The 27931-nt window shown below is 44.9% G+C and overlaps 1 protein-coding gene across 1 annotated transcript in view; it reads right to left on the bottom strand.

Annotated features, from left to right (window-relative positions):
- OTOF (otoferlin) overlaps positions 1-27931 on the bottom strand; it is a 784068-nt gene that overhangs the window by 94975 nt on the left and 661162 nt on the right. Inside the window, exon 39 of the mRNA XM_086928061.1 lies at positions 7473-7615. Within this exon, the coding sequence (XP_086784187.1) occupies positions 7473-7615 (143 nt within the window). The remainder of the gene's footprint in view (positions 1-7472; positions 7616-27931) is intronic.

Below are 27931 nucleotides of genomic sequence, written 5' to 3'. Positions count from 1 at the left end.
ATGTGATTCTTTTGACTCTGGTCATTTGTGAATAGGGTAGGTGTTGTTTTAAGCTAGGTTGGTGAAAGCTGGCAAAATGTAACAAATTGTTTTTGTCTGTTTCTTTTCGATATATATTTGTTTCAAAGCCTTTATTTGTGATGGTAATCCTCATATCCAAAAAGGTCACCGTAGTTTCTGAAATGTCCCAAGTAAGTTGTATACGACTGTCCTCTTTATTAAATTCACACAGAGCTTTTTCCAACAGGATTTTTGAAGATTTCCAAATTATAAAAATGTCATCTATGTAACGTACCATGAATTTGAGATTTTCATTCCATATTGATTTTGAAAACATATTGGTTTCGTCATAGTTTTGCATGAAAATATTAGCGTACACCGGTGCCGCCGAATTTCCCATGGCTGTTCCTGTGAGTTATTGATACCACTGATCTCCATATCTGAAATAACTTTGATACAAAGTGAATGTCATTAGTTCCATGAGAAATACCTGTAAGTCATGATTCAAATCAGTGTTCAGTAGGGCTCTTTCAATTGCTTCCATTCCTAAATGATGTGGTATCGATATGTATAGAGACCGGACGTCTGCTGTACACATGATTATAGTTTCATTTGGGTCTATGTTGATTTTGTCTAGTTTCAATAAGAAATCCGTTGTGTCCTTAACATATGTTCTCATGTTTTTCACTGTGGGTTGAAGATGTTTATCAATGAGTTGACCGATGGGCTCATGCAGACTTCCTCGGGTTGAAACTATTGGCCGCAAAGGTGGATCCGTCAAGTTTTTGTGGATTTTCGGTATCATATAGAATACCGGACTTTTTGGATTCGGTTTCATTAGAAAGTTCTTTGTTTTAATGTTGATGGTTCCCATTTCATATGCTTTATTAATGATATTGCTTAGGATTTTCGAAAATTCCACTGTAGGATTTCCACTTAGTTGTAAATAGGTGTTTGTGTCTGAAATGTGTTCTAAGACCTTCTCTTCATACATAGAATTGTTCATAATTACTAGGGCGCCTCCCTTATCTGCTTTCGTGATCCTTAAGCTCGTATTAGTGGCCAATTATTTTAGAGTATCCAAATCCTTCTGTGTCATATTTCTTTTGGTACGTTTATCACATTTTAGTTGGGATAAATCCTGTTTAACCATTTTTTCAAACAGGTCCAGAGTTTTATGACTTACAGGTGCTTGGAAGGTGCTAGTAGTTCATAATCCACACAGTTGTTCATCCGGTTCTTTGTCTGACTGAGGAAGGATGTTATCAAAATAGTGGCGAAGCCTAAGTTTCCGCATGAGTTTAAGAGAGAATTACTTATGAGTATTTTTTGTGGCATTGATGTTTAACAGACTTTCACGGCTTATTGAAGAACAGTGACACGTAAGTGGTTATATGTGCAACCGAGTTTGTGGTAGGGAGCACGGGCAGATAATGGTTAATAGGGTGTGTTATACCAGATGCACATTGGGAGATCGAAATTCAAGTTAAGCATACACAAACATGACACATTAAGACTCTGGAATGTAATCGTTTTTATTTCTGTATTTTTTATAGTACTGATTCCCTGATGAAGGGCGACATGATCTCGCCCGAAATGCATTGGAGTAAAATGGAATTGTGTCACTGATGTGGATATGATGAGAAAGTTATTTTGAATATTTACAAAGTATGCTCAATGAAAATAAATCGTCAAAAAATAAAAGAACAAAGTTAACAAAGGAATAAAAAAAAAATGTGTGGAATCCTCTTATTATAAGGGAGGAGAACTAGGTGTGCCCAAAGGGATGTCCTTAATGCCTCATTAGGGACACCAACAGAATTCCATTGTTTTAGCCAAGAACAGCGCAGGGAGATCGGGCGATAGGTCTCCGGCCTAGAGGCATCTAATGATGGTTTCTTAAGTAGAGGGATAACCTTTGCATGCTGCCAGGCTTGCGGCAGCTGTGCTGTCCTTAGGCAAAGGTTAATGAATTCCAAGCATCTGGGAAGTAGACATTCCTGGAATTTGACTAAAAGTTCCGGTTTGGGGGAGTCATCAGGAGATCCTGACTTTATTTTGATGAACATAGCCTTAAGGCCGTCCATCAGGATAGGTGGGGAAGCAGAGAGAGAGTAGGTCTCATTGCCAGGCAGAGCTCCCTTCATTAAGCATGTAACCTCATGCTTTGATTGAAATCAGTCATAGATGCCCGCCACTTTGTTGATGAAGCTAGTGGCCAGAGTTTCACATTGGGCATTAGAGGCAATAGTGTTATCTGCTGTCTGAGGTGATTTCACCATATCCTTTAACAATGAAAAAATAGTTTTGGAGAGGTTATTACTAGTATTAATTTTGTTTGCAAGATGTATGGCACAGGCTTTCCACATCTGTTTGTGGTAGGCTTGCCTTGCCCTTGTATATTCAAGTTTGGCTGAGGGACTGTAGGCACGTCTCAAAGTATGCTCAAGTACGTTACAGTTTTTCCTAAAAGTGGTAAAAGTCTCATCAAACCATACATGCGATTGGGCTTTCTTCTGATGAGTCCATTCAGTGGGGATGCACTTATCCAAGGCCTGATTGATCCATGTTCCAAAGCAGTTGCTAGACCTCTCAATGTCTGCAAATAGCATAGGTTTAGAGGTGACAAGAGTGTCTTGAAAGGTGGAATGATCAAGTTTCTGCCAAGGGCATTTATACACCAGATTACGAGAAGCCGAGAGTTTAGGACCAGCTAGGTGCAATGAAAAGAGAATAAGGTTATGGTCGGACCAGGGCATCGGTAGAGATATCGGGGACTTAGACAGCAAAATGTTGGACAATGCATAGTCCAGAAGATATCCCACCTCATGAGTGGGGCCAGAAACCATTTGGAGGAGTTGGCAAGTCGCCATGTCGTTTAAGAAATGACAGCAGTCATCAGACTCCAGGTGCAGATTCAAGTCGCCAATAATGGTAAAATTGGCTGACTTGAGTGCTAAACTGCTCACCATGTTAGCTATCACTTCTCTAAAAAATTTGGATGGCCATCTTTCTAAATTACAGCAATTCCGCCACCTCTCCGCCGACCCTCTATCCACATTCTTCATAATAAAGCCTGGGGGCAGGGCCAGAGCGGAAATGGCAACTGAGTATTGGGAGAGCCAAGATTCAGTTAAGGATAGCGCATCTAATAGGTACTTGGACAATAGATCGTAGACTTCCTCATGATGTTTAACAAGCGAGCAGCAGTTATTGCTGCCGATGTTGAATTGGAGTTGCTGACTGCCTAGCGGAACACCCAGGCTGTATTGAGGCCTAAAATTACATAAACTGCAGTGGAAGGCACCTGAGATGGGGACCAGCTGTGAATCAATCCCACACAAGGGGCTGCTCCTTTGCAGTTTGATACCTTTGGTATTGCTTTATTCGAGTTAGCAGGGTATGCCCAGACGTGGGTCCCTTGCTCACTCTACCACTGGATTCAAGATAGCCTGGCTGATGAGGATTGTGAATCCGAAACCAGTCCCAGGTGCTTGTTTTCGGTCCAGGGAAGACATGGCTTGGCAGTTCGGGCTGGACTGTTCCCATGAGGCACAGGGTCAGACTGATTTGCATATAGCCATGTCTGAGCTGGGGTGGCAGAGTGAGCTAAAGAATGATGATGGATTAAACCCCGATCAGTTGATTGGGGGTGAGTGTTTGAGCTGCTCAAGCACTCGGTCATCATCCCCTTTGGTATTGCTCCTTTGCAGTTTGAGCAGGTCCTCACGAGAATAAAGTAGCCTGTGGGCAAGAGAAAGGACATAATGCCTAGTGCCTGGTGCCATCCAGGCGTGGACAGGCTTGCCTTTGGCGCGCCAGTGGCGCTGCTGCGCTGCGGCTTGCATAATGTACGTGGGGACACAACTGACTCCTTCCAGGCACGCCTCTGATTGGGGAAAAAGTAATCAGAGCCCTGCACTGCTGAAAAGAAAGCAGCCACACCCCCCAGAGAGAAGTATCAAAATTAATGTATTAGCGTTTTAAAAAGCATAAAGCAAGCACCATAAAAAGGAACCTGCCACAAAACCTTTTGGCAAGCAGTCCCTCACATAAAGAATACTCTCTCCCAGCAACAACGTGTCCACGCTGCGGTGTGCGAGATGTACCTGGGGGCACAACTGGCTCCTCCCAGGCACGCCTCTAATTGGGGAAAATTAACCAATCAGAGCACTGCACAGCCAAAAAGAAAGCAGCCACACCCCCCAGAGAGAAGTATCAAAATGAAGGTATTAGCGTTTTTTAAAGCATAAAGCGAGCACCATAAAAAGGAACCTGCCTCAAAACCTTTTGGCAAGCAGTCCCTCACATGATGAACACTCTTTCCCTCAGATGTACTACTTTTCTAAATATATGAACTTCCCTATTTTCTTTAACTTCTTCAATACCACTAACAGCCAGACAACCAGACACACAAATCAATATAGAGGGTCAATTCCTTTGTCTGTTGTCAAAAACCACTGTCTTTTCCATCTTCCATACTCTAGGTCAAACCATCCTATTGCCGAGCCACAATTGTATCTAAAAACTCACATGAGAAACCTAGCCTATGTTTTATGCCAAATAGAAAATGAATTTCACAATGTGCAAGTACATATATCAACAAGATCCATTAACAGAGATAGTTAATCCATCCAATGAATGATCAGCATACAAAAAAGTAATGACGTATTGTGAACAAAACATGATTCCATGTGTTTGCACTTAAACCAACTCCCAACTTTGAAAGATATGGTGGCAACCACCTTAGTGCCTCCCATGACATTCATTTTGATGGCCAAGGCCTACTTAGCCCTTGACCAAGGTCCACTTCACGCATTCATTCCAGAACACGTGCAGGCTATTTTTGTTTTACTTCTATGTATCTGTGTCTGACTCCCACACTGACAGGGTTGGCCCTCCAATCACAAACACTGGCCTCACATAACATGGCAGCTGGCAATCTGACTCAGCTGCATACACTCATACTCTATCTCCCACTCTAGATGTTGGCCTTCAAGATTCTAATCTGTACTGACTACTCCATCATCCATTTTTCAGGCTCTACAGAAACACGTCTGCTCTACTTCTTTAGAAAGATGAAACTCATCAAGAGATCGTTGTAGAATAACGCCTACATCTTCCAGTCGGAACCTATACATTTCCCCCCTTGTATCTGAGATTGTGTTCTATAAAAGTGGCAATTCAAAGTAACAAGTTATATCCCCCAAACTAAAAAGTAAAGTTGACCATACGCCATAAACTCAGAAATTAGTCAGCATGGTGTTCCCAAGACCTTTACAATCACGATGGACAAATGGAAAATAAATTGCCCCTGCTCTTCCCTAATAACCAAACAAGATGCCCTCTACTCTGCAATAACTAAAATACAACAAAGTTAGTAGCGCCCACATAATCTTTGTTCATATCAAATACACTTCTTGCCTTTCCTAACTTGACCTTAACCTACTTACCAAATTCAAGAACTTATTCCTCTCACCCTAGTAAAGACACTGCTCCTGCCTCTATTAATAAGCAAAATAACTCATTTTTTGCAAGCCTCATTCATCAACATTTAAAGAAAATAAAAGAAAAATCCAACAGGAAACCACTCTTCTGCAGTGGTTACCACCCTGACGATCCACACTACTTAAATATTTCCTCCCATAACCCATACAGAAGAAGTAGGTTCTCATTTTAGCAATTAACCAATATCCTGGGCTTCTGGGGAAATCACTGTATCTGTGTAGACCTCAAGCTGTAAATATTTCGAATTCAATGTCAATGTGTGTTATGTGCAAATGTGTATGATACGAAAAAAGAAATTATAAAGTGTGCTCTAATTAATGTATGTACTTTCTCCCCTCACATCCTGGTTCCTGTATTCTGGTTGAAATCACAACTCCCCCACAATTTTGTTTTCTATACAGCGACCCATGTGTCAGATGCTGCTGAAGCAGTAACATTTTTCTCCATTCAAGGATCTGCTATTGCTTTGAAGAAGGTTTGTACTATGATTTTGTTTTTAAATAAAATACTCATCACCAAAAATCCTTACCCCACTAACTAAATCTACACAACCAGTCCTAGACCAATAGATAAGTAAAAACAGCGGCCATGCCGGTGCTCAACCAGCCTTCCATGAACATATAGACTTTAAAAAGGTGTTGCACCAAAGTATCAAATATTTTATACAGCTCTCACATAAACGATAAAATATCTGCTGCCAACATTTTGTTGATGCTATTTTAGGAGTAAATTGTGTGCAGTCGATAGAAGTGCAAGTCGAGATTGTGAATGGTGATATTTGACCTACAGCTGCCATTGCAATGGCATTGAGGATAATTACCTTTCAACTGCTCAAACCCACATACTACTACTCATGCCCTTGGTGACTGGTAATCTGACTGCTGCCCATTCTTTAGCATAGAACTGGGCCCTTACATTGGCACGAAGGGACGCGATTGGTCTGTAAATTAGGCCTCTTGTCTTATGACCTCTCAGCTGTCTTCAGAGTCCTTGACCACACTGTTCTAATGCAAAACCCTGAAAGGACCAGGACAGCAGGTCCTGCTAGAATGCTCCGTGCAAGCTGAAACCCAAAGACCATGTTTGGTACTTATTGGTGCAATGTTACTCTCCAACATATGGGCTTCACGACGCCCTGACCACTCAACTTTGTCTTGCAGTGCCCCCATCAGTGCACAGTTAAGAGAAAGTTGCCTCTCAGTCAGCAATTGTTCACACTACACCCAAATAGTCCTCCTTGATGACAAGGAACAACAATGTCATGTCTATAACCTAGTAATATGTCACGACAAAAACCCAATCTGGATATTTTACCTAACAGATGTTTTACTAAAAATCATGGTTACTTAGAGCGGTCTTAATTCCATCAAGATAGCCCAGGACAACATATAATGCTCAACTGGACCCCATCAAGCCCCACTTTAAAGTGGTGTTATGATTTGAATAAATAATTAAATGTAACATGTTCTTGGGCTGGGGTGACTGCTATGCAAACCTGTTATGCTGCCGGAAGGGCTGAAACAACCTGTCAGTGATTTAGAATCAGTATCACTTATGCGGGATAATTAGGGCAACTCAAAGTGACATTACATGAATACATAAGCGCACAAACGAATTATTAAACCTTAAAAAAGCCTGTCTTGGAGCCAAACGTGTGTCAGCTTGTTGGGGACTAATAAAACATACTGATAAAATGAATAAAAAATATTTTTGGGGCATGGCCCCCAATTGTTTCTCAGCCATTTATATGCAAACACAACAAAGTGTGTCATGGGGTGGAAACTGAATTTAAACAAATAGCAAAGCACATTGAGGAACTTACTAAGTCAATGAAGCATGTCACTCTTTACACCGGTGTTTATCAGCCATATTCAATAGTCATGCATTTTGTTGCAGCTGTAAAACACTAGGGAGAGTGTGGCGTAGGAACATCCCCTTCCTCCTCTGCTCTCTGGGGACCTTACCTGTTCAATGCCTGGCTTGTCCGGATTCAGTAGGGGTCGTGTCTCCACGTGCTCAGGAATCAGCTTACAGCCCGCCCGGGGGATCTCCTCCCAGTGGTGAAGCACAGTCAGGGCCAAGTGTTCATCGGTCTGCTTTTTCTGACCTACCAACATAAGGAGGGGAAGGAAAAGAGCAACACACCAGCTTCAAATGAATCCTTTGCAATCAATATTCCTCATTCAGTTAGGAGCGTCACAGTGGTCCCCAGACTCAAGACCACGGTATTATTAAGGTGGATGAAATTATAATTGCACTAGCGAAGTGCACAACTTCTGCAGTTCTTGAGTTAGTAAAATGTGTGCCAGGGAAAACCTGGTCTTAACATGACGAAACAAGGAGACATGCGTTAGTTCTTCTTGTTTTTGCTGATTCTATGTGTGGCGCATTGTGCAGCACACATAGAAACAGCAAAACGTCATGAATTATTGTTTATGTGCAGGAACGTGTCAGTATTCTCCTATTGTATCACATCGGTTCATAGGGTCAGTTTTAGGATTTCAACCTCATGCAGTTTGAGTGCCATTTAGGCCAGGGTACACCCAGATGCTAGTGTGGTGTCTCCAACTTTTATCTTTTATTACATGAACAGCATTAAGTCATTAAAGTCTTTAAGACAATTGTGTCTTGTTTTCGCCTTTGTTACCTAGAAGGGCAACATACACTAATTGAGGCTTAACTGGTCACCTTCTGTAGACTAGGGGGCATATTTTTACATGCAAGTGGCAGAGCGCGTGTTAGCTCCAAATTTGCTAACGCCAAGCACCGCCATTTTAGAAACGCAGGATTGCACCATATTTACAATAATATGGCAATTCCCTGCATTTCTTCCTGTGCTGGCGCTAAAGTAAGATGCCTAATGCCAATGCAGGCACCCTTGCACCATTGTGCAAGGGGGTCTGTGTTGAGGGAATGATTGTTTATGTGTCTGCACATAAAGTTTACCTTACCTTTGGGAATCCGTCCAACAATGTATAAATCAGACTTTGTATCTGTGTATATAGCTATATCTTTATCAACACCAAGTAGTTACTTGACTCAGGTTTATTGATGAGCTATTTATAATCTGGCGTGGGACAGAACAGAGTGCTTTAGACTTTGTCTCAAGAATTCATGTAATTTATATTAACCTAATTTTCTCGATGTTGAAGTTGAAAATTGTTAAAAACAAAATAAAGACAACATTACATCGAAAGGAGACAGCAGGAAATTCAGTGTTACACGCCACCAGCTAGCACCCGAAACACCTAATGCAAAGTATCCCTGACGGGGAACTGTTAAGATTAAAGAGAATCTGTAGCAATGAGATAGACTTAGTGGAGGAACAAAATGAAAGCAGAGAGAGATTTCTAGCAAGAGGCTACCACGCAAAAACAATTGACACAACTATAGTTAAATCTAGATCTAGAACTAGGTCTGAATTATTAGAGGTACACACAAGTGATATTAAGACCAATCAGGAAACAGAACCCACCAGATGAATCTTAACTTACAAGAAAAACAGCTGAGGAGTATTGTAAAACGAAATTGGCCCATCATCTTAGATGACCCTATAATAGGCCACCTCCTACCACAAACACTATTAACCACATATAGAAAATCAGAATCTATGAGCAATGCTCTTTTGAAGAGCAGCTCAGAAGTCACTCCAGTGGGTTCATGGCTTACCGCAAGCAAGGGGATTTTTAGATGTGTGACCTGTAAAGCATGTAAATTTGGTATTAATCAAACCACTTATTTAACACCTTTTAGTGATAAAATGCAGTTAATCAACAAACATCTTACTAGTAAAACAGATTTCGTCATCTACACATTGGAGTGCACATGTGGACTCCGATATGTAAGAAGTACAAAATTACAGGCGCACAAAAGAATATTACAACAAACATACTAGGACCCTAACCAATCAAGATCCCAATTACCCTGTAGCCAGACACTTTAAGGGAACCACAACAGTGACCTCAAACATCTGAAGTATTATTTAATAGATGCCGTCCCAGCAAACAAAAGAGGTGGAAACAGGGAAGCAATACTTAGAAAGTTAGAAACTCACTATATTCTAAACCTACATACTAAAATTCCTGGGGGTTTGAATACTAGTGATGATCTGTACACGTGTTTGTGAGAATACATCATGACGTATTATTATCTTTTGGGTCATCAGAGGTAGTTGAAGACAACAATAGCCATACACTGGAGCCTTCGCAGTATTTGGGACAATTTCAGAGTTTAATTTGATTTTGGGTGAATCAGTTTTTATCCAAATGAATGCCACTCGTAGAAACATAACATTAGATTATATATTAATATCAAGATTTGCCCAAGGGTGCTTAGATCTTAAGTACTTTTATAAATACTATGTCAAAATATTGTTCTATTGAATGTTTTCTCCTTGACAATATTATTAATATTGTCCGCTCTTTATCTGCTGCGATACGTTATAATAAAGTAGTGTACTTTATAAATAAGTACAGTTTTGATTTCTCTGTATATGCTGCTATACTCTCGCATTAAGTACTGTTACTCATTCATGCCCTTTATGAAAAAAGTATAGTTTTTAAGTAAGTTTGCACATTAGCACTTTATTCACAAACTCAACCTTTTACATGAATTAATAGAATAATATGGTGTGAAAAGACAGTAAATGTATTTTACTTTAATTTTGACAAATTAAATGAATTATAATGAATGCTTTGATATTGAGGCATACATGCAAAATTCAAATGTCAGAAAGAGTGAGGTGTTACGTGCAAAGTAAGGTACACAGTTCATATACAAGCACGTTTACCCACAGCTCATGTAGCAAGTCTTTTCTTTATATTCATGGTTTGTATAGCACATGTCACTTTTAAAGGGTTGACTGCAAAGCACAGCGTTGTCATGTGTGCAAGGCTATTGTCGGCCAAAACACGTAATGGCTGACAATCCCCAATAAACCACTTTTTAGCACATCAATGGTGGTTTGTGGTAGTTTCTTTCACCTACGAGAAAAAGTAACAGAGTTGGAGATATATACATATATATATCATCGCTCCAACTTTCCCACGCTTGAACAGCACTCGAACACAGAAGGTAGGTGGCAAACCTTTATTTTCAGGGTACAGCTGGTCTGCTGTTGGCAGCTTCAATCAGATAGTCAGTTTTGTGGTGAGCCTGACACGTTTCAAAAGTTTCCTTTCGTCTTCAGAGGCACTTGCTTGGCTAATTGCGTGCACCTGGTCCTGTTTTCACAATGTTGACGCCACGCCCCTGAATGGGCCTGTCTAATTACAGTGGGGCATTGTGGGAACCGCAGTCCAGGTTGATTTCGTGTTATATGGTGGCACAAATGTCTGTCCCTCAATTAAGCCCTCAGATGGGCCACCGCCAGCAGTGACCAGTCTAGATCCCTCCTTTGTGCTCCGAATTGCAGCTCGATAAATATCAGCCATGCGGCCCCCGATTATGGGGTGGTGCAAGTTCGGCGGCTGGACCACTGCCCAAATATCATCGCTCAGCTTGCCCATGCTTGAACAGCACTCAAACACAGAAGGTAGGTGGCAAACCTTTATTTTCAGGGTACAACTGGTCTGTTGTTTGCAGCTTCAATCAGACATTCAGTTTCGCGGTGAGCCTGTCGGATTTCAAAAGTTTCCTTTCTTCTTCAGAGGCACTCGCTTGGCTGATTGAGTGCACCTGGTCCTTTTTTCACAATGTTGATGCCATGCCCCTGGATGGGCCTGTCTAATGACAATGGGGAATTGTGGGAACCGCAGTCCAGGTTGATTTCGTGTCATATGGTGGCACTAACGTCTGTCACTCTTTCAAGCCCTCAGATAGGCCACCGCCAGCAGCAACTAGTTTAGATCCCTCCTTTGTGCTCCGCATTGCAGCTCGATAAATCTCAGCCACGCGGCCCCCGAATGCATGGGTTAGTGACTAAACAGTGTGAATGTCTGTATCAGTTTGTCAGTTGGTGTGTAAGCAGTTGCATGGGTTGGTGATTAGCTACATGAGTGTCTATAAGGGTATTGTTTTGTTGTCTGAGTATCTTTATGGGTGCCTGAGTGTCTGTGTGGGTGGGTCAGGGGGTGTATGACTGTGCATAGATGTGTGAGTGGGTGATTTACTGGGTGTATGGGTTCAAGAGTGCCTCTGTGAAGGGCTGTATGGGTGGGTGAGTGTTTGTATGGGTGTGTTGGTGAGTGAATAGATGTCTCAGTGGTACATGTGTGAGTAACTACACATGTGAAAGGCAGTATATGTGAGTATTGGAGTATATGAATGACTATATGTGAGCGTGAGTGATTGTGAGAGTGGCTGTATAGATGGGTGTGTGCTTGTATCAGTGATTGTATAAGAAAGTAAGTATGTGTTAGCATCTGTATGAATAAGTAAGGTGGTGTGTGGATAACTGTATAGATGAGTAAATGGGATTGTGATTGATTCTTTGCATGACTGACTTGGTGTTTGAGTAACTCTGTAGATGAGTGGCAGTGTGTGAGTGTCTGTATAGGTGTATGAGTGCATATGATAGTACTGTATTGATGAGTGACTGTATGCATGAGTTACTATGGGTTAATGAGTGGATGTGTATGTAGACTCAGGAATCAGTGAGTGGGTACATAGTAACTGGTATTGGTGTGTCTATGGTTTCAATCAATCAATCAATCAAGGCATTTATAGAGCGCCCTACTCACCCGGAGGGTCTCAAGGCGCTTGGGGGGGGGGGGGGGCTGGGGGAGGGGGAGGGATGCCGCTACTGCTCGAACAGCCAGGTCTTGAGCTTCTTCCTGAAGGAGAGGTGGTCTTGGGTCAGGCGAAGGTCGGTCGGGAGGGTGTTCCAGGTCTTGGCGGCCAGGTAGGAGAAGGACCTTCCTCCTGTTGTCGCTCTTCGGATGCGGGGGATGGCGGCAAGGGCGTGGTTGGTCGATCGGAGGTGGCGTTTGGGAGCGTGGAAGTTGATGCGGTTGTTGAGGTAGCTCGGGCCGTGGCCGTGTAGGGCTTTGTGTGCGTGGGTGAGGAGACGGAAGGTGATTCTCTTGTTGACGGGGAGCCAGTGCAGGTCTCTCAGATGTCCGGAGATGTGGCTGCGTCGGGGGATGTCGAGGATGAGTCTGGCTGAGGCGTTCTGGATCCGCTGGAGTCTCTTCTGGAGCTTGGCGGTGGTTCCGGCGTAGAGGGCGTTGCCGTAGTCCAGTCGGCTGGAGACGAGGGCCTGGGTGACCGTCTTCCTGGTCTCGGTGGGGATCCACCGGAAGATCTTCCGTAGCATGCGCAGGATGTTGAAACAGGACGCGGAGACGGCGTTGACTTGTCTGGTCATGGAGAGGGAGGAGTCCAGGATGAAGCCCAGGTTGCGTGCGTGGTCTGTCGGTTTGGGTGCGGTGCCCAGGGCGGGGGGCCACCAGGAGTGGTCCGAGGCGGAGGGCGAGGAGCCCAGGATGAGGACTTCCGTCTTGTCTGAGTTCAGCTTCAGGCAGCTGGTCGTCATCCACTCGGCTACGTCTTTCATCCCTTCGTGGAGGTTGGTTCTGGCGGCGGCGGGGTCGTTGGTCAGGGAGAGGATCAGCTGGGTGTCGTCGGCGTAGGAGATGATGTTGAAGTTGTGTTGGCGAGCGATGGCCGCAAGGGGGCTCATGTAGACGTTGAAGAGGGTGGGGCTGAGTGAGGAGCCCTGAGGAACGCCGCAGATGACTTCCGTGGCTGCAGATCTGAACGGTGGTAGGCGTACTCTCTGTGTCCTTCCAGCGAGGAAGGACACAAATCAAAAATAGTAGTTTGTATTTTAGAGTGTGTGTATATCACAGGTTATATTAGGGTGTGCGGAGGTGCATCAGATTATCACGTGGATGATGTAATCAGTGATGTCACAAGTGATGTAATTTGAGATGTCATCAGTGATGTCACTGACCATGTAATGAATGATGTAATTAATATGTGACATCATCAGCAGTGCATTGCGGGGGCGCGAGTGATAGTTAGTTCAACTAACTATAACGACCAAATTTCTCTGGTTGTGTACGAGTGAAATGTCCAACTAAGTATAACGTCCCAGGAACCTGTGGTTTTTTCAGTGAATTTCTAAGGGCTTTTAAAGGCTAATTTCTAGCCATAACATCCCTGAACCTGGTGTTTTTTTCAGTGAATTTCTAAGGTTTTGTAAATGCTAATTCCTAACTATAACATCCCTGAAACCTATGTTTTTTTTAGTTTATTTCAAAGGTTTTTTAAATGCTAATTTCAAACTATTCTTACAGAGGTAGGGCATGTGCAGAAAGAAGCAAGAGAAATGCAGAAAGAGGCAACATAAATCCATAAAGACGAATAAAGGTGCAGAAAGAAGCAAGAGATATGCAGAAAGAACCATCAGAGGTGCAGAAAGAGGCCTTGTTGCAAAGTCATCCTGTACTCCCAACCTTTTGCTGACTGGTACTGATGGTAACTGACTCTGACTAACCAGGCCTGGAGCCAGTACTATGCTGAAAGAATCTTAGAATATACAGTGACAATATATACATACACTAGGGTACACTATGGGTGGGGGTACCCTTGTGATTGGCATGACCTCCCCTATAAGGCCTTAGTACATACTAGGGCAGGGGGATTAAAACTACCTCTGAGTCAGAGGTGCAGAAAGAGGCAAACGAAGTGCAGAAAGAAGCAACCAAGGTGCCAAAACAGATAAGAGAGGAGCACGTGAAGTGCAGAAAGAGGCAAGAGAGGTGCACGAAGAGGCAGGGGGTGCATAGAAGAAAGAAGTACAGAAAGAGGCAAGAGAAGTACAGAAAGAGGCAAGAAAGGTACAGAAGGAAGAGAGTGAGGTACAGAAAGAGACAAGAGAGGTTCAGAAAGAGGCAAGAGAGGTGTGCAAAATGAGGGAAGAAATCTGCAGAAAAAAGCAACAGCGGTGCCGAAAGAGGCAAGTGAGGTGCAGAAAGGGGCAAGAGAAGTGCAGAAAGAGGCAAGTGAAGTGCACAAAGAAGACAGTGAGGTGCAGAAAGAGGAAGAAAGGTGCAAGAAGAAGCAAGAGAAATGCAGAAAGAGGCAAGAAGATAGGTTTGTGCCCCATTAGTACCAGTTTAACTCTCACATTTTGCAATAAGTAACACATGACCATTCCAGCTTTGCAAAGGGCCTTCCACCATGCTATAACACATGACGCTGCATTTTTAGGAACATTTGAGACGTTTGAGCTAGAAATAAGGCTTTTTTGTTAAAATCTTCAGATTAGGCAGCAGATGATGGAATATTTGGCAAATGTGGAAAATGATTAATTATGTGAAAATTGGTGCAGTCAAACAGTCACATAATTGCAGCGACCCTGCTCAAACCTCTGACTAGGTCCAGAAGTGCTCCTCAGTGAGGGGGCAGAGCTTGCTCGGAAGCGCGATGGCCGCTTATACCCGGAGCTCCTTCAGGCCACCACAATATCCGAGGAAATATCCTGCAGCTGAGGCGGCTTTGTTGCCGCAATACAGCTCCTGAGGCGCCGGAGGGGACTCGGAGATGCCGAGTTGTGCCGGTCTGGGGATCGCGGTGCCCCGCAGGAGGCAGAAGGTATCGGGGAGCTTTATCGCAGCTGGGCCGCAAATCCCCGGCCCACAGCAGCTCGTGCGGCTGAGCTACGTCACCCGACGTGCGGCCAAGAAGGGGAGGCAGGAGCCGGCGACTCCGGAGCGGCGGAAAACTGGAATCGAAAAGTGCTGTACCCGCCCCGGTGGGGAGCAGGCCTCAGTGTGGCGGCTGCAAAATAGATTGGGCACAACAAAGAAACAACCAAGTGGCCTGTGCGACGGGGAGGTGCTCAGAGGCTGTGTCGAGCATTCCGGGAGTCTGCTGTGGGTGAGGGTGGCGATCGCTGCCCAGTGTTGACCTGAATCCAGTCTGCGGTGACGCCCTGGACTTGCAGTGGACGCAAATACGGAGAGCGACATCTGTGAGGTATTGGTGTCGGGCTGGTAGAGATTTGGCGCCCGCAGGCGCGAACGTTGAAGATTGTGGATGGGATACGTTGGGGGACCCCTGGGGCACATAAAAGTGCTGTGACCTTGGTCCAGACTATAGTACCCACGGCTACTCCAGAAGCCCAGAGCTGAGAGTGGGTTGGTCCTACACCTGGGGCACTTGTTATGTTATGTTAAAAAAATTTAATACCGCGCTCATACACCAAGCACTTTAAGCACATACTCCTTGCTTGGCATCATTGGACTCGGGGGCAGGCTGAGTGGAAGCGACGGTGGGCGGAGCTCTGCCTGGGGTTGTGACCCTCACCCCCAAAACGCGGGCAAGCCGGTCGGGCCTCATACTGAGTTGGACAACTGGGCTTGGAGGGGGACAGCTACGCAGAGCACAAGAGTAGAGACTGCGATGAAGTGCCTAGAGTGTAAGGGGGCCACGTTGACCAGTGGTGATTACATAACACAGGAGGTTGACATTGTGAGCAGTCCTGGCCCGGCCCAGGGATTCCTATCCTGCCTGTAGCCATCCTTAGTATTGCCCGTGTGAAGGTTTGAATTGCCTGGAGTGTGCGCACGCATCAAGAATGGGTAAGGGTGATAAGATCCAATCTAAATTGACCTTTGAACAACGACAGTCCAAGTCACAGGACCCTGGCCCTGGCAGAGGTGCGGAGGCGATGACGCCAGTACGGGAGGATACAGAGGAAGACATTTGCCATATTCTAAAATCGATGGAACAATCCTTACAGAGCAGCATCACTGTGTTGGGCGCTAAAATGGACACTATGTCGTATAGGATGGATAGAATGGTGGAGCGCCTGGACAAGCACGCCGAACACCTAGACATGTCCGAGAGGCGACTCACGGAAGTAGAGGAGGCCCACACCACGCTAGACGCGGATCACAAACAACTGGGGAAAGTAATACGTGTTCTGCAGGATAAGACAGAGGACATAGAAGCGCGTTCCTGGCGCTGTTATCTCCGTCTGGTAGGCCTTCCGGAAACAAGCGCTACTAGCAATATGGAACTATTCATGAAGAAATTACTTGTCTCTTTGGTGGGAGAGGGGGTCTTCTCGGCAATGTTTGTTGTGGAGAGGGTGCACAGGGCCCTGGGACCTCGTACTCCGCTGTGAGCTCCTCCACGTCCAATTATTGCGAAACTACTCAGCTATCGCGATAGAGACGCTGCCCTGCGTGTGGCTAGGGAAAAGAAGACCTTGAAGTACGAGGGTTCGGAACTCTCTTTATTTCCTGACTTTACGGCTTGGGTACAGAAGGCCAGTAGACATTTTGTGCCCCTCAAGAAGCAACTACGCGAACTGGGTGTGGATTACGCTATGCTGTACCCTGCAAAGCTTTGAGTAAACAGGCAGGGGAAGTCCCACATCTTCACAGACCCCATGGTATTGCAGCAGGCTATCAAAGCTTGGACCAAGGACTGGAGGACCAGCCTGACGCACTCGCAGCGCGACGGAATGGAGCCACGTTGGACGAACAAGACTGAACTGCAAGTTGGCGGATTTTACAATGTTAATATGTTCAAGTGGACACGATGTGAGATGCTCAGTGTATCTGGATAAGTGTTTACTTGTACTAATATAGGCACATTGAAAACAGGGGGGGGGTCCCACTGAAGGAGAAGTTGGCTAGAAGTGGTCATTAAGTCCCAGGTACTATGTGACAGGATAGCGGGTGGGCCTGCTGCATACTGATTGGCCACACGAGGCGACAGGTGATCGGACTACTCGAAGGAGATCCTAGAAGAGCGGATCAGGACTCGAAGACTGAGATAAGTTGGGAATGCCAGTTGACTTGTTCTTGGGGGCGGGAGGCATTGTAGCCTCAGCTGTAAAAAGTCATTGTGTGGCAGGGAGGAGCTGGGGATAATGTATGGTGATTGTTATTACCTATTTCAGTTGGAAGCGTGGAGCTACCTCCACCCACGCGTGCCTTCACTGTTGTTGTTTCTGTTTTTTCCGTAGGGTTCATGGGTAGTGTCAGGGAGGATCTGGGGGTGGGGGGATGGAGAACTATATTGCATGCAGCCATGCTGGGGGCGGTCTGCTGTGGGCGGGGGCATGGGGGGGGAGGTTGTGTCACTGGGGAGGGTATGGTGTGGAAGTTTGTTGTGGGGTAGTTCGTTATGGCTGTGCCCCATAGTCCAAGATTTGCTTTATACACACAAACCACTGCAAATGGCAGATACGCAATGTGACCCTCGGGGACCGGGCGGGGAAATAAGGTCCTTGTCCTGGAACGTTAGGGGACTCAATGACCACCGGAAACTTAGAAAAGTTTTGAGCTACCTTAATAGGCATGATGTAGACTTCGCCTTGCTGCAGGAGACTCATCTTCCTCAATCTAGTTCTATGTTAAAATATATGGGGCTGGCGGGTAATGTCAACTCGGCCGGTTTTACCACGCATGCCAAGGGCGTCCGGAACTGGGTTAAACCCAGATCTTTGCACACACTCACACAACTTAAAGGGGACCCGGAGGGTAGATATGTTGTCTCCAGGTGTGCGGGCAGGGAGTTGAACTTGCTCCTAGTTAATGTTTATGGCCCGAACTACGACTGCCCTGAATTCTTTAGGGATATAGCTGCAATTGTTGCCCAGTGGGGGGATGTTAAGATCTTTTGGGGTGGAGATTTTAATTTGGTCAGAGACCCAGACAGGGACAGATCGTCCGGACCCCTTAGGAGCCAGTCGGCTACCGCCAAGAAGCTTGATGAGGTATTGGTACGTTTGGATGTGTGTAACGTGTGGCGTGTAAGAAATACAGAGATGGGGGGCTACGCGCATTACTCGGCATACCATAACATACATACTCGAATAGACTATTGGATGGTTACCACAGCACTGCTACATAAAGTGCGGCACTACACTGCTTCATACGCTATCGGATCATTCCCCGTTATTGTTGACGTTAGAGATTCCGGGTAGGCGACTGCCGCCATTTACGTGGAGGTTTCCACCTTACTCCCTACTTGATCCGGTGTTCAGGGAAGAGATGGCTGATGCCATTGACACTTTCTTTGACACAAACTCTAGTTCTGTAGACGATTTCCAAACACTATGGGAGGCATTTAAAGTTTACATCAGGGGGGTAGCCATGGCCAAACATTCGGGGGTCCTTCGAGCATTACGCAAGATGCTGGCGGGTTTAGAGGCGCAACTAGCAGATCATGAGCGGCGACGACTGGTAGGGGACGGCGAGCTACTTGATGAAGAAATTAAAGTGGTGCTGACGGAATACCATGAGGCAGCGGATAGCGAGGTGAAACATCTAGGCACGTACGCTACTGCGCGTGTGTACGGAGAGGGGGAGCGTCCGGGAACTGTTTTGGCCCGATTGATGAAGGCAAGAAGAGGCATAACGCTAGTCACTGAGAATAAGTCGGATAGTGGGGTGCTGTTGACAGACGAAGAGGAGGTGCCTGAACGTTTCCGTCAATATTATTCGGAGTTATGTAGTTCACAATTGACGGACTCCGCTGAGCAAATTATGGAGTACCTGGAGCATATCCAGCTTTCTTTTCTTCCAAATGCACACAGGGAGCTGCTACTGCACCCAATAGAAAGGGACGAGATAATTGAAGCAGTGGGTAGTATGAAGGCTGGTAGTGCCACGGGGTCGGATGGTTTAATAGTTACCTTTTATAAGGCATTTCTGGAACAATTGCTCCCACATCTAGCATTCTTATTCGATGATATGTGCGAAAAGGGCACGCTGCTGCCGACTTTGAGGGAGGCCATGCTGGTGGCCATTCCAAAGCCGGGTAAACCATTGGACGAGTGCGGTTCGTTCCGTCCGCTGTCTCTACTTTACGTTGATGTTAAAATATTCGCTAAGGTCATGGCTACTAGGCTTGCCCTGATGGCGCATCTTTTGGTTGCTCCCGAACAGGCGGGATTTATTCCATCCAGGAATTTAACATATAATCTCCGTACAATATTCGGGGTAATGCAGCATGCCCGACAGGACACAAAGGCGGTAGCAGTTTTCCTGGAAATGGAGAAGGCGTTCGACTCTGTGGAATGGCCCTTTTTGATGCAAGTTTTGCAAAGAATGGGGCTGGAGGCGGTCTTTTTACAAATGCTGGGGACACTCTATCACAAGCCAACGGCTAGGGTGCGGATTGGGGATTTGGTCACGGCCCCTTTTAATATTAACAGAGGTACCAGACTGGGCTGTCCGCTGTCGCCGCGCCTGTATGCTAGTGGCGGAACCATTGGCCTGCGCGTTGAAGGAATATCATGGTAATGAAGGCATAGGATTCCCGACGTACAGAATAATAGTATCCACATACGCATATGATACGCTGTTGTAAGTCAGAGATCCGGAAAATAACTTAGCTCCTCATTAGGGAGGTAATCAGATTTGGTGCGCTGTCTGGACTCCGGGTGAACTGGGGTAAGTCTCCCATTTACACCTAACACTACAGAATTTGACATGGAATGCCCATTAAGTGGACTACGGACTCCGTGCGATATTTAGGCGTGAGACTGCACACGGATGCAGATATAGTATTTAGAGAAAATTATGGGACGGCTATTTCTCGGCTAGAAGACGAGGTTGATTTGTGGTGCCGTCTGCCTTTGTCTCTGATGGGGTGTATCTCCATTATGAAAATGGTGGTGCTGCCCCGCCTCTTGTTTTTCTTCATGAATATCCCGCTGGTATTGCTGCGCATATTCTTTCACAATCTAAGGCAATTGATGTTGAAGTTGGCGTGGGGAGGCAGGCAGGCTAGGGTGAAGTGGGAGGTGCTAGTGCTGTCATGTAACTTAGGGGGCCTGGGTGCGCCTGATTTTTAATTATATTACTTAGCTGCCCAGGGAGCGCAGCTGCACAGTTGGATTCACGGCTATGCGGATGTCCCGTATTTGAGACTAGAGAGGCTTTTTGCTGACCAAATCCCACTGCCGGCTACTATTATGGAGACTGTGGATCGAAGAACGGGCATTCTCGACTGATTGAATGCTACCCTGCACGCGTGGAATTGCCTTGTACAGAATCAGGCGGGGGCATTGCTATACTCACCGGTCATGCCTTTAGAGCGGATGAGATGGATAGGACCATGCACTGAGCGGGGGGTCGTGCAAGCACTACGTGACCTCCAAATTGGGGTGGCTGGTGATTTGTTCCGTGATGGTGTAGCCTGCACGTTGGAGCAGGTGAGGGGCGATATGGAAGAACTCTCCCTGTTGACCAGATTCCAATTTCATAGAGTCAGTGGGGCACTTGGAGCACAATTGGGTGACAGCATGAAAGAGCCAGCGGAGGTTCTCGAGCTGACGCATGTTATTAAAAACGTTTCATCCCGTAAGCTTATTACGTCTATCTATAAGATAGCGATTTCACATAGGTCACACAAATACACTGCGGCTAGACTTGCATGGCAACGTGACTTGGACGTACAATTGGAAGACAACAAGTGGTTTTATTGCTGCACTAACACCAGAAGAGTGTCTCTACATGGACGGCATAGGTTAGTGCATTTTAAGTTTTTGAACAGAATATACTATACACCTGAACGGTTGTGCAGATATGGCTTACGTGAAAATGCGAGGTGTGATGCACCAGTAGCATATTTTATGCACTTGGCATGGATGTGCCCAGGAGTGCATACTTACTGGGAAAGTGTGTTTGTGGAATTGAGTAGAGTGGTCGACCTGAGTCTCACACTGACTCCCTTGATGGCACTCTTGGGATACACTAAGGCGCTGCCCAAGGCGGTGCGTAGATTGGTTGATATGGGGCTACTGGTGGCCAAGCTGCGAGTGCTGTTGTGTTGGATGAGGGGGCCTTCCCCGACGCTGCAGCAATGGTCCTGTAATATGATTTACTGCTCCACACAGTCGGAGTTATATAGCGAGCTTTTACCCCCCCCAGAAGCAGACCCAAAAACTTTTGGGGTCTGTATGTTAATTACATGCAGTGAGAGGAACGGAATGCAGATGTCAAGATGGATGGCTTAAATGGTGAAAGGCCGGAGAATGTGCATGAGCCAGCGGGGATTGGCTGAGGCCTTGATAATTTTGTTGGGAGGGGGGGGTGATAGTGCAGAGCTGGGTGGGTGTTGGCAGTGTGTGAGACTCATGGGGGTGGGTGGTCCTGACTCTGGAGTGTGTGGGGAAGGTGATTGCTAGGGTCTGGGGCTGACGGGAAGTCCTACAAGCTATGCTTTAAAGGGTTCTACTCCTTGCGTGGTGCTGGGTACGGCTGACTGCCCGCTCATTTGTGTGGTTCCCTGGCCCTTATTCGCCTGATTAGCTGAAAATTGCCGCCTGCCCGAGTAGGGTTGTTGCCTAAAAGGCTGTGTAAACCTGATAATTGTGTGTATTGCAGCTAAACTGTTATACTGGACTACATTGGGGACGAAGTACTGTGTCATTGTTGGAGATTGAATTTGAAATAATAAAAACATTTAACAACAAAAAAAGTGCTCCTCAGTGATTCCTTCTTTTATTGTCTCTCATTGAGTTTATAGTTTAGCTTCTATGGAAACGAGGAAGACTAAACCTGAGGTTACCACTCCACAACACAGACTACAATACCACATAATTACTCTCCAAAACACATAATCCCACTCCACATAATTCCTATACACTAAATACCACATACTTTCTATTGACATAATTTTACTGCACAACATACCACATAATTCCACTACACACAATGTACATCCACTCTACACCAAAAAACATAAGTAAAAAACTTTTACATTTACAATGCCAATAGCTTTAACTCTTGCAAATACGAAATCAACTACATTGCACATGCTTCTTTAACTAGTAATCACGTTTGCAGAGTGGTGGAGAAAGGGTGCTGGGACTCCAACCAGCACTCTGGAATTCCGCTGTGTAGGACTTACAGGAGGTACCAGGAGGGCTTCTTAGCCCCCAAAGTCCCCCAGGAGTACAGTGAATTCATGTAATTTATATTAACCTAATTTTCTCGAAGTTGAAGTTGAAAATTGTTAAAAACAAAATAAAGACAACATTACATCGAAAGGAGACAGCAGGAAATTCAGTGTTACACGCCACCAGCTAGCACCCGAAACACCTAATACAAAGTATCCCTGACGGGGAACTGTTAAGATTAAAGAGAATCTGTAGCAATGAGATAGACTTAGTGGAGGAACAAAATGAAAGCAGAGAGAGATTTCTAGCAAGAGGCTACCACGCAAAAACAATTGACACAACTCTAGTTAAATCTAGATCTAGAACTAGGTCTGAATTATTAGAGGTACACACAAGTGATATTAAGACCAATCAGGAAACAGAACCCACCAGATGAATCTTAACTTACAAGAAAAACAGCTGAGGAGTATTGTAAAACGAAATTGGCCCATCATCTTAGATGACCCTATAATAGGCCACCTCCTACCACAAACACTATTAACTACATATAGAAAATCAGAATCTATGAGCAATGCTCTTTTGAAGAGCAGCTCAGAAGTCACTCAAGTGGGTTCATGGCTTACCGCAAGCAAGGGGATTTTTAGATGTGCGACCTGTAAAGCATGTAAATTTGGTATTAATCAAACCACTTATTTAACACCTTTTAGTGATAAAATGCAGTTAATCAACAAACATCTTACTAGTAAAACAGATTTCGTCATCTACACATTGGAGTGCACATGTGGACTCCGATATGTAAGAAGTACAAAATTACAGGCGCACAAAATAATATTACAACAAACATACTAGGACCCTAACCAATCAAGATCCCAATTACCCTGTAGCCAGACACTTTAAGGGAACCACAACAGTGACCTCAAACATCTGAAGTATTATTTAATAGATGCCGTCCCAGCAAACAAAAGAGGTGGAAACAGGGAAGCAATACTTAGGAAGTTAGAAACTCACTATATTCTAAACCTACATACTAAAATTCCTGGGGGTTTGAATACTAGTGATGATCTATACACGTGTTTGTGAGAATACATCATGACGTATTATTATCTTTTGGGTCATCAGAGGTAGTTGAAGACAACAATAGCCATACACTGGAGCCTTCGCAGTACTTGGGACAATTTCAGAGTTTAATTTGATTTTGGGTGAATCAGTTTTTATCCAAATGAATGCCACTCGTAGAAACATAACATTAGATTATATATTAATATCAAGATTTTCCCAAGGGTGCTTAGATCTTAAGTACTTTTATAAATACTATGTCAAAATATTGTTCTATTGAATGTTTTCTCCTTGACAATATTATTAATATTGTCCACTCTTTATCTGCTGCGATACGTTATAATAAAGTAGTGTACTTTATAAATAAGTACAGTTTTGATTTCTCTGTATATGCTGCTATACTCTCGCATTAAGTACTGTTACTCATTCATGCCCTTTATGAAAAAAGTATAGTTTTTAAGTAAGTTTGCACATTAGCACTTTATTCACAAACTCAACCTTTTACATGAATTAATAGAATAATATGGTGTGAAAAGACAGTAAACGTATTTTACTTTAATTTTGACAAATTAAATGAATTATAATGAATGCTTTGATATTGAGGCATACATGCAAAATTCAAATGTCAGAAAGAGTGAGGTGTTACGTGCAAAGTAAGGTACACAGTTCATATACAAGCACGTTTACCCACAGCTCATGTAGCAAGTCTTTTCTTTATATTCATGGTTTGTATAGCACATGTCACTTTTAAAGGGTTGACTGCAAAGCACAGCGTTGTCATGTGTGCAAGGCTATTGTCGGCCAAAACACGTAATGGCTGACAATCCCCAATAAACCACTTTTTAGCACATCAATGGTGGTTTGTGGTAGTTTCTTTCACCTACGAGAAAAAGTAACAGAGTTGGAGATATATACATATATATATCATCGCTCCAACTTTCCCACGCTTGAACAGCACTCGAACACAGAAGGTAGGTGGCAAACCTATATTTTCAGGGTACAGCTGGTCTGCTGTTGGCAGCTTCAATCAGACAGTCAGTTTTGTGGTGAGCCTGACACGTTTCAAAAGTTTCCTTTCGTCTTCAGAGGCACTTGCTTGGCTAATTGCGTGCACCTGGTCCTGTTTTCACAATGTTGACGCCACGCCCCTGAATGGGCCTGTCTAATTACAGTGGGGCATTGTGGGAACCGCAGTCCAGGTTGATTTCGTGTTATATGGTGGCACAAATGTCTGTCCCTCAATTAAGCCCTCAGATGGGCCACCGCCAGCAGTGACCAGTCTAGATCCCTCCTTTGTGCTCCGAATTGCAGCTCGATAAATATCAGCCATGCGGCCCCCGATTATGGGGTGGTGCAAGTTCGGCGGCTGGACCACTGCCCAAATATCATCGCTCAGCTTGCCCATGCTTGAACAGCACTCGAACACAGAAGGTAGGTGGCAAACCTTTATTTTCAGGGTACAACTGGTCTGTTGTTTGCAGCTTCAATCAGACATTCAGTTTCGCGGTGAGCCTGTCGGATTTCAAAAGTTTCCTTTCTTCTTCAGAGGCACTCGCTTGGCTGATTGAGTGCACCTGGTCCCTTTTTCACAATGTTGATGCCATGCCCCTGGATGGGCCTGTCTAATGACAATGGGGAATTGTGGGAACCGCAGTCCAGGTTGATTTCGTGTCATATGGTGGCACTAACGTCTGTCACTCTTTCAAGCCCTCAGATAGGCCACCGCCAGCAGCGACTAGTTTAGATCCCTCCTTTGTGCTCCGCATTGCAGCTCGATAAATCTCAGCCACGCGGCCCCCGAATGCATGGGTTAGTGACTAAACAGTGTGAATGTCTGTATCAGTTTGTCGGTTGGTGTGTAAGCAGTTGCATGGGTTGGTTATTAGCTACATGAGTGTCTATAAGGGTTATTGATTTGTTGTCTGAGTATCTTTATGGGTGCCTGAGTGTCTGTGTGGGTAGGTCAGGGGGTGTATGACTGTGCATAGATGTGTGAGTGGGTGATTTACTGGGTGTATGGGTTCAAGAGTGCCTCTGTGAAGGGCTGTATGGGTGGGTGAGTGTTTGTATGGGTGTATTGGTGAGTGAATAGATGTCTCAGTGGTACATGTGTGAGTAACTACACATGTGAAAGGCAGTATATGTGAGTTTGGAGTATATGAATGACTATATGTGAGCGTGAGTGATTGTGAGAGTGGCTGTATAGATGGGTGTGTGCTTGTATCAGTGATTGTATAAGAAAGTAAGTATGTGTTAGCATCTGTAGGAATAAGTAAGGTGGTGTGTGGATAACTGTATAGATGAGTAAATGGGATTGTGATTGATTCTTTGCATGACTGACTTGGTGTTTGAGTAACTCTGTAGATGAGTGGCAGTGTGTGAGTGTCTGTATAGGTGTATGAGTGCATATGATAGTACTGTATTGATGAGTGACTGTATGCATGAGTTACTATGGGTTAATGAGTGGATGTGTATGTAGACTTAGGAATCAGTGAGTGGGTACATAGTAACTGGTATTGGTGTGTCTATGGTTTCAAAAACAGTAGTTTGTATTTTAGAGTGTGTGTATATCACAGGTTATATTAGGGTGTGGAAAGGTGCATCAGATTATCACGTGGATGATGTCATCAGTGATGTCACAAGTGATGTAATTTGAGATGTCATCAGTGATGTCACTGACCATGTAATGAATGATGTAATTAATATGTGACATCATCAGCAGTGCATTGCGGGGGCGCGAGTGATAGTTAGCTCAACTAACTATAACGGCCAAATTTCTCTGGTTGTGTACGAGTGAAATGTCCAACTAACTATAACGTCCCAGGAACCTGTGGTTTTTTCAGTGAATTTCTAAGGGCTTTTAAAGGCTAATTTCTAGCCATAACATCCCTGAACCTGGTGGTTTTTTCAGTGAATTTCTAAGGTTTTGTAAATGCTAATTTCTAACTATAACATCCCTGAAACCTATGTTTTTTTTAGTTTATTTCAAAGGTTTTTTAAATGCTAATTTCTAACTATTCTTACAGAGGTAGGGCATGTGCAGAAAGAGGAAGACAAGCGCAGAAAGAAGCAAGAGAAATGCAGAAAGAGGCAACAGAAATCCAGAAAGACGAATAAAGGTGCAGAAAGAAGCAAGAGATATGCAGAAAGAACCATCAGAGGTGCAGAAAGAGGCCTTGTTGCAAAGTCATCCTGTACTCCCAACCTTTTGCTGACTGGTACTGATGGTAACTGACTCTGACTAACCAGGCCTGGAGCCAGTACTATGCTGAAAGAATCTTAGAATATACAGTGAGAATACATACATACACTAGGGTACACTATGGGTGGGGGTACCCTTGTGATTGGCATGACCTCCCCTATAAGGCCTTAGTACATAATAGGGCAGGGGGATTAAAACTACATCTGAGTCAGAGGTGCAGAAAGAGGCAAGAGAAGTGCAGAAAGAAGCAACCAAGGTGCCAAAACAGATAAGAGAGGAGCACGTGAAGTGCAGAAAGAGGCAAGAGAGGTGCACAAAGAGGCAGGGGGTGCATAGAAGAAAGAAGTACAGAAAGAGGCAAGAGAAGTACAGAAAGAGGCAAGAGAGGTACAGAAGGAAGAGTGTGAGGTACAGAAAGAGACAAGAGAGGTTCAGAAAGAGGCAAGAGAGGTGCAAAATGAGGGAAGAAATCTGCAGAAAAAAGCAACATCGGTGCCGAAAGAGGCAAGTGAGGTGCAGAAAGGGGCAAGAGAAGTGCAGAAAGAGGCAAGTGAAGTGCACAAAGAAGACAGTGAGGTGCAGAAAGAGGAAGAAAGGTGCAAGAAGAAGCAAGAGAAATGCAGAAAGAGGCAAGAAGATAGGTTTGTGCCCCATTAGTACCAGTTTAACTCTCACATTTTGCAATAAGTAACACATGACCATTCCAGCTTTGCAAAGGGCCTTCCACCATGCTATAACACATGACGCTGCATTTTTAGGAACATTTGAGACGTTTGAGCTAGAAATAAGGCTTTTTTGTTAAAATCTTCAGATTAGGTAGCAGATGATGGAATATTTGGCTAATGTGGAAAATGATTATGTGAAAATTGGTGCAGTCAAACAGTCACATAATTGCAGCGACCCTGCTCAAACCTCTGACTAGGTCCAGAAGTGCTCCTCAGTGAGGGGGCAGAGCTTGCTCGGAAGCGCGATGGCCGCTTATACCCGGAGCTCCTTCAGGCCACCACAATATCCGAGGAAATATCCTGCAGCTGAGGCGGCTTTGTTGACGCAATACAGCTCCTGAGGCGCCAGAGGGGACTCGGAGACGCCGAGTTGTGCTGGTCTGGGGATCGCAGTGCCCCCCAGGAGGCAGAAGGTATCGGGGAGCTTTATCGCGACTGGGCCGAAAATCCCCGGCCCACAGCAGCTCGTGCGGCTGAGCTACGTCACCCGACGTGCGGCCAAGAAGGGGAGGCAGGAGCCGGCGACTCCGGAGCGGCGGAAAACTGGAATTGAAAAGTGCTGTACCCGCCCCGGTGGGGAGCAGGCCTCAGTGTGGCGGCGGCAAAAGAGAGTGGGCACAACAAAGA

Source organism: Lissotriton vulgaris, chromosome 6 (assembly GCF_964263255.1).
Source record: "Lissotriton vulgaris chromosome 6, aLisVul1.2, whole genome shotgun sequence".
Classification (NCBI taxonomy): Eukaryota; Metazoa; Chordata; class Amphibia; order Caudata; family Salamandridae; genus Lissotriton; species Lissotriton vulgaris.
The sequence above is the reverse complement of the archived record's forward strand: the minus strand, read 5'-3'. Positions and strand labels throughout refer to the sequence as shown.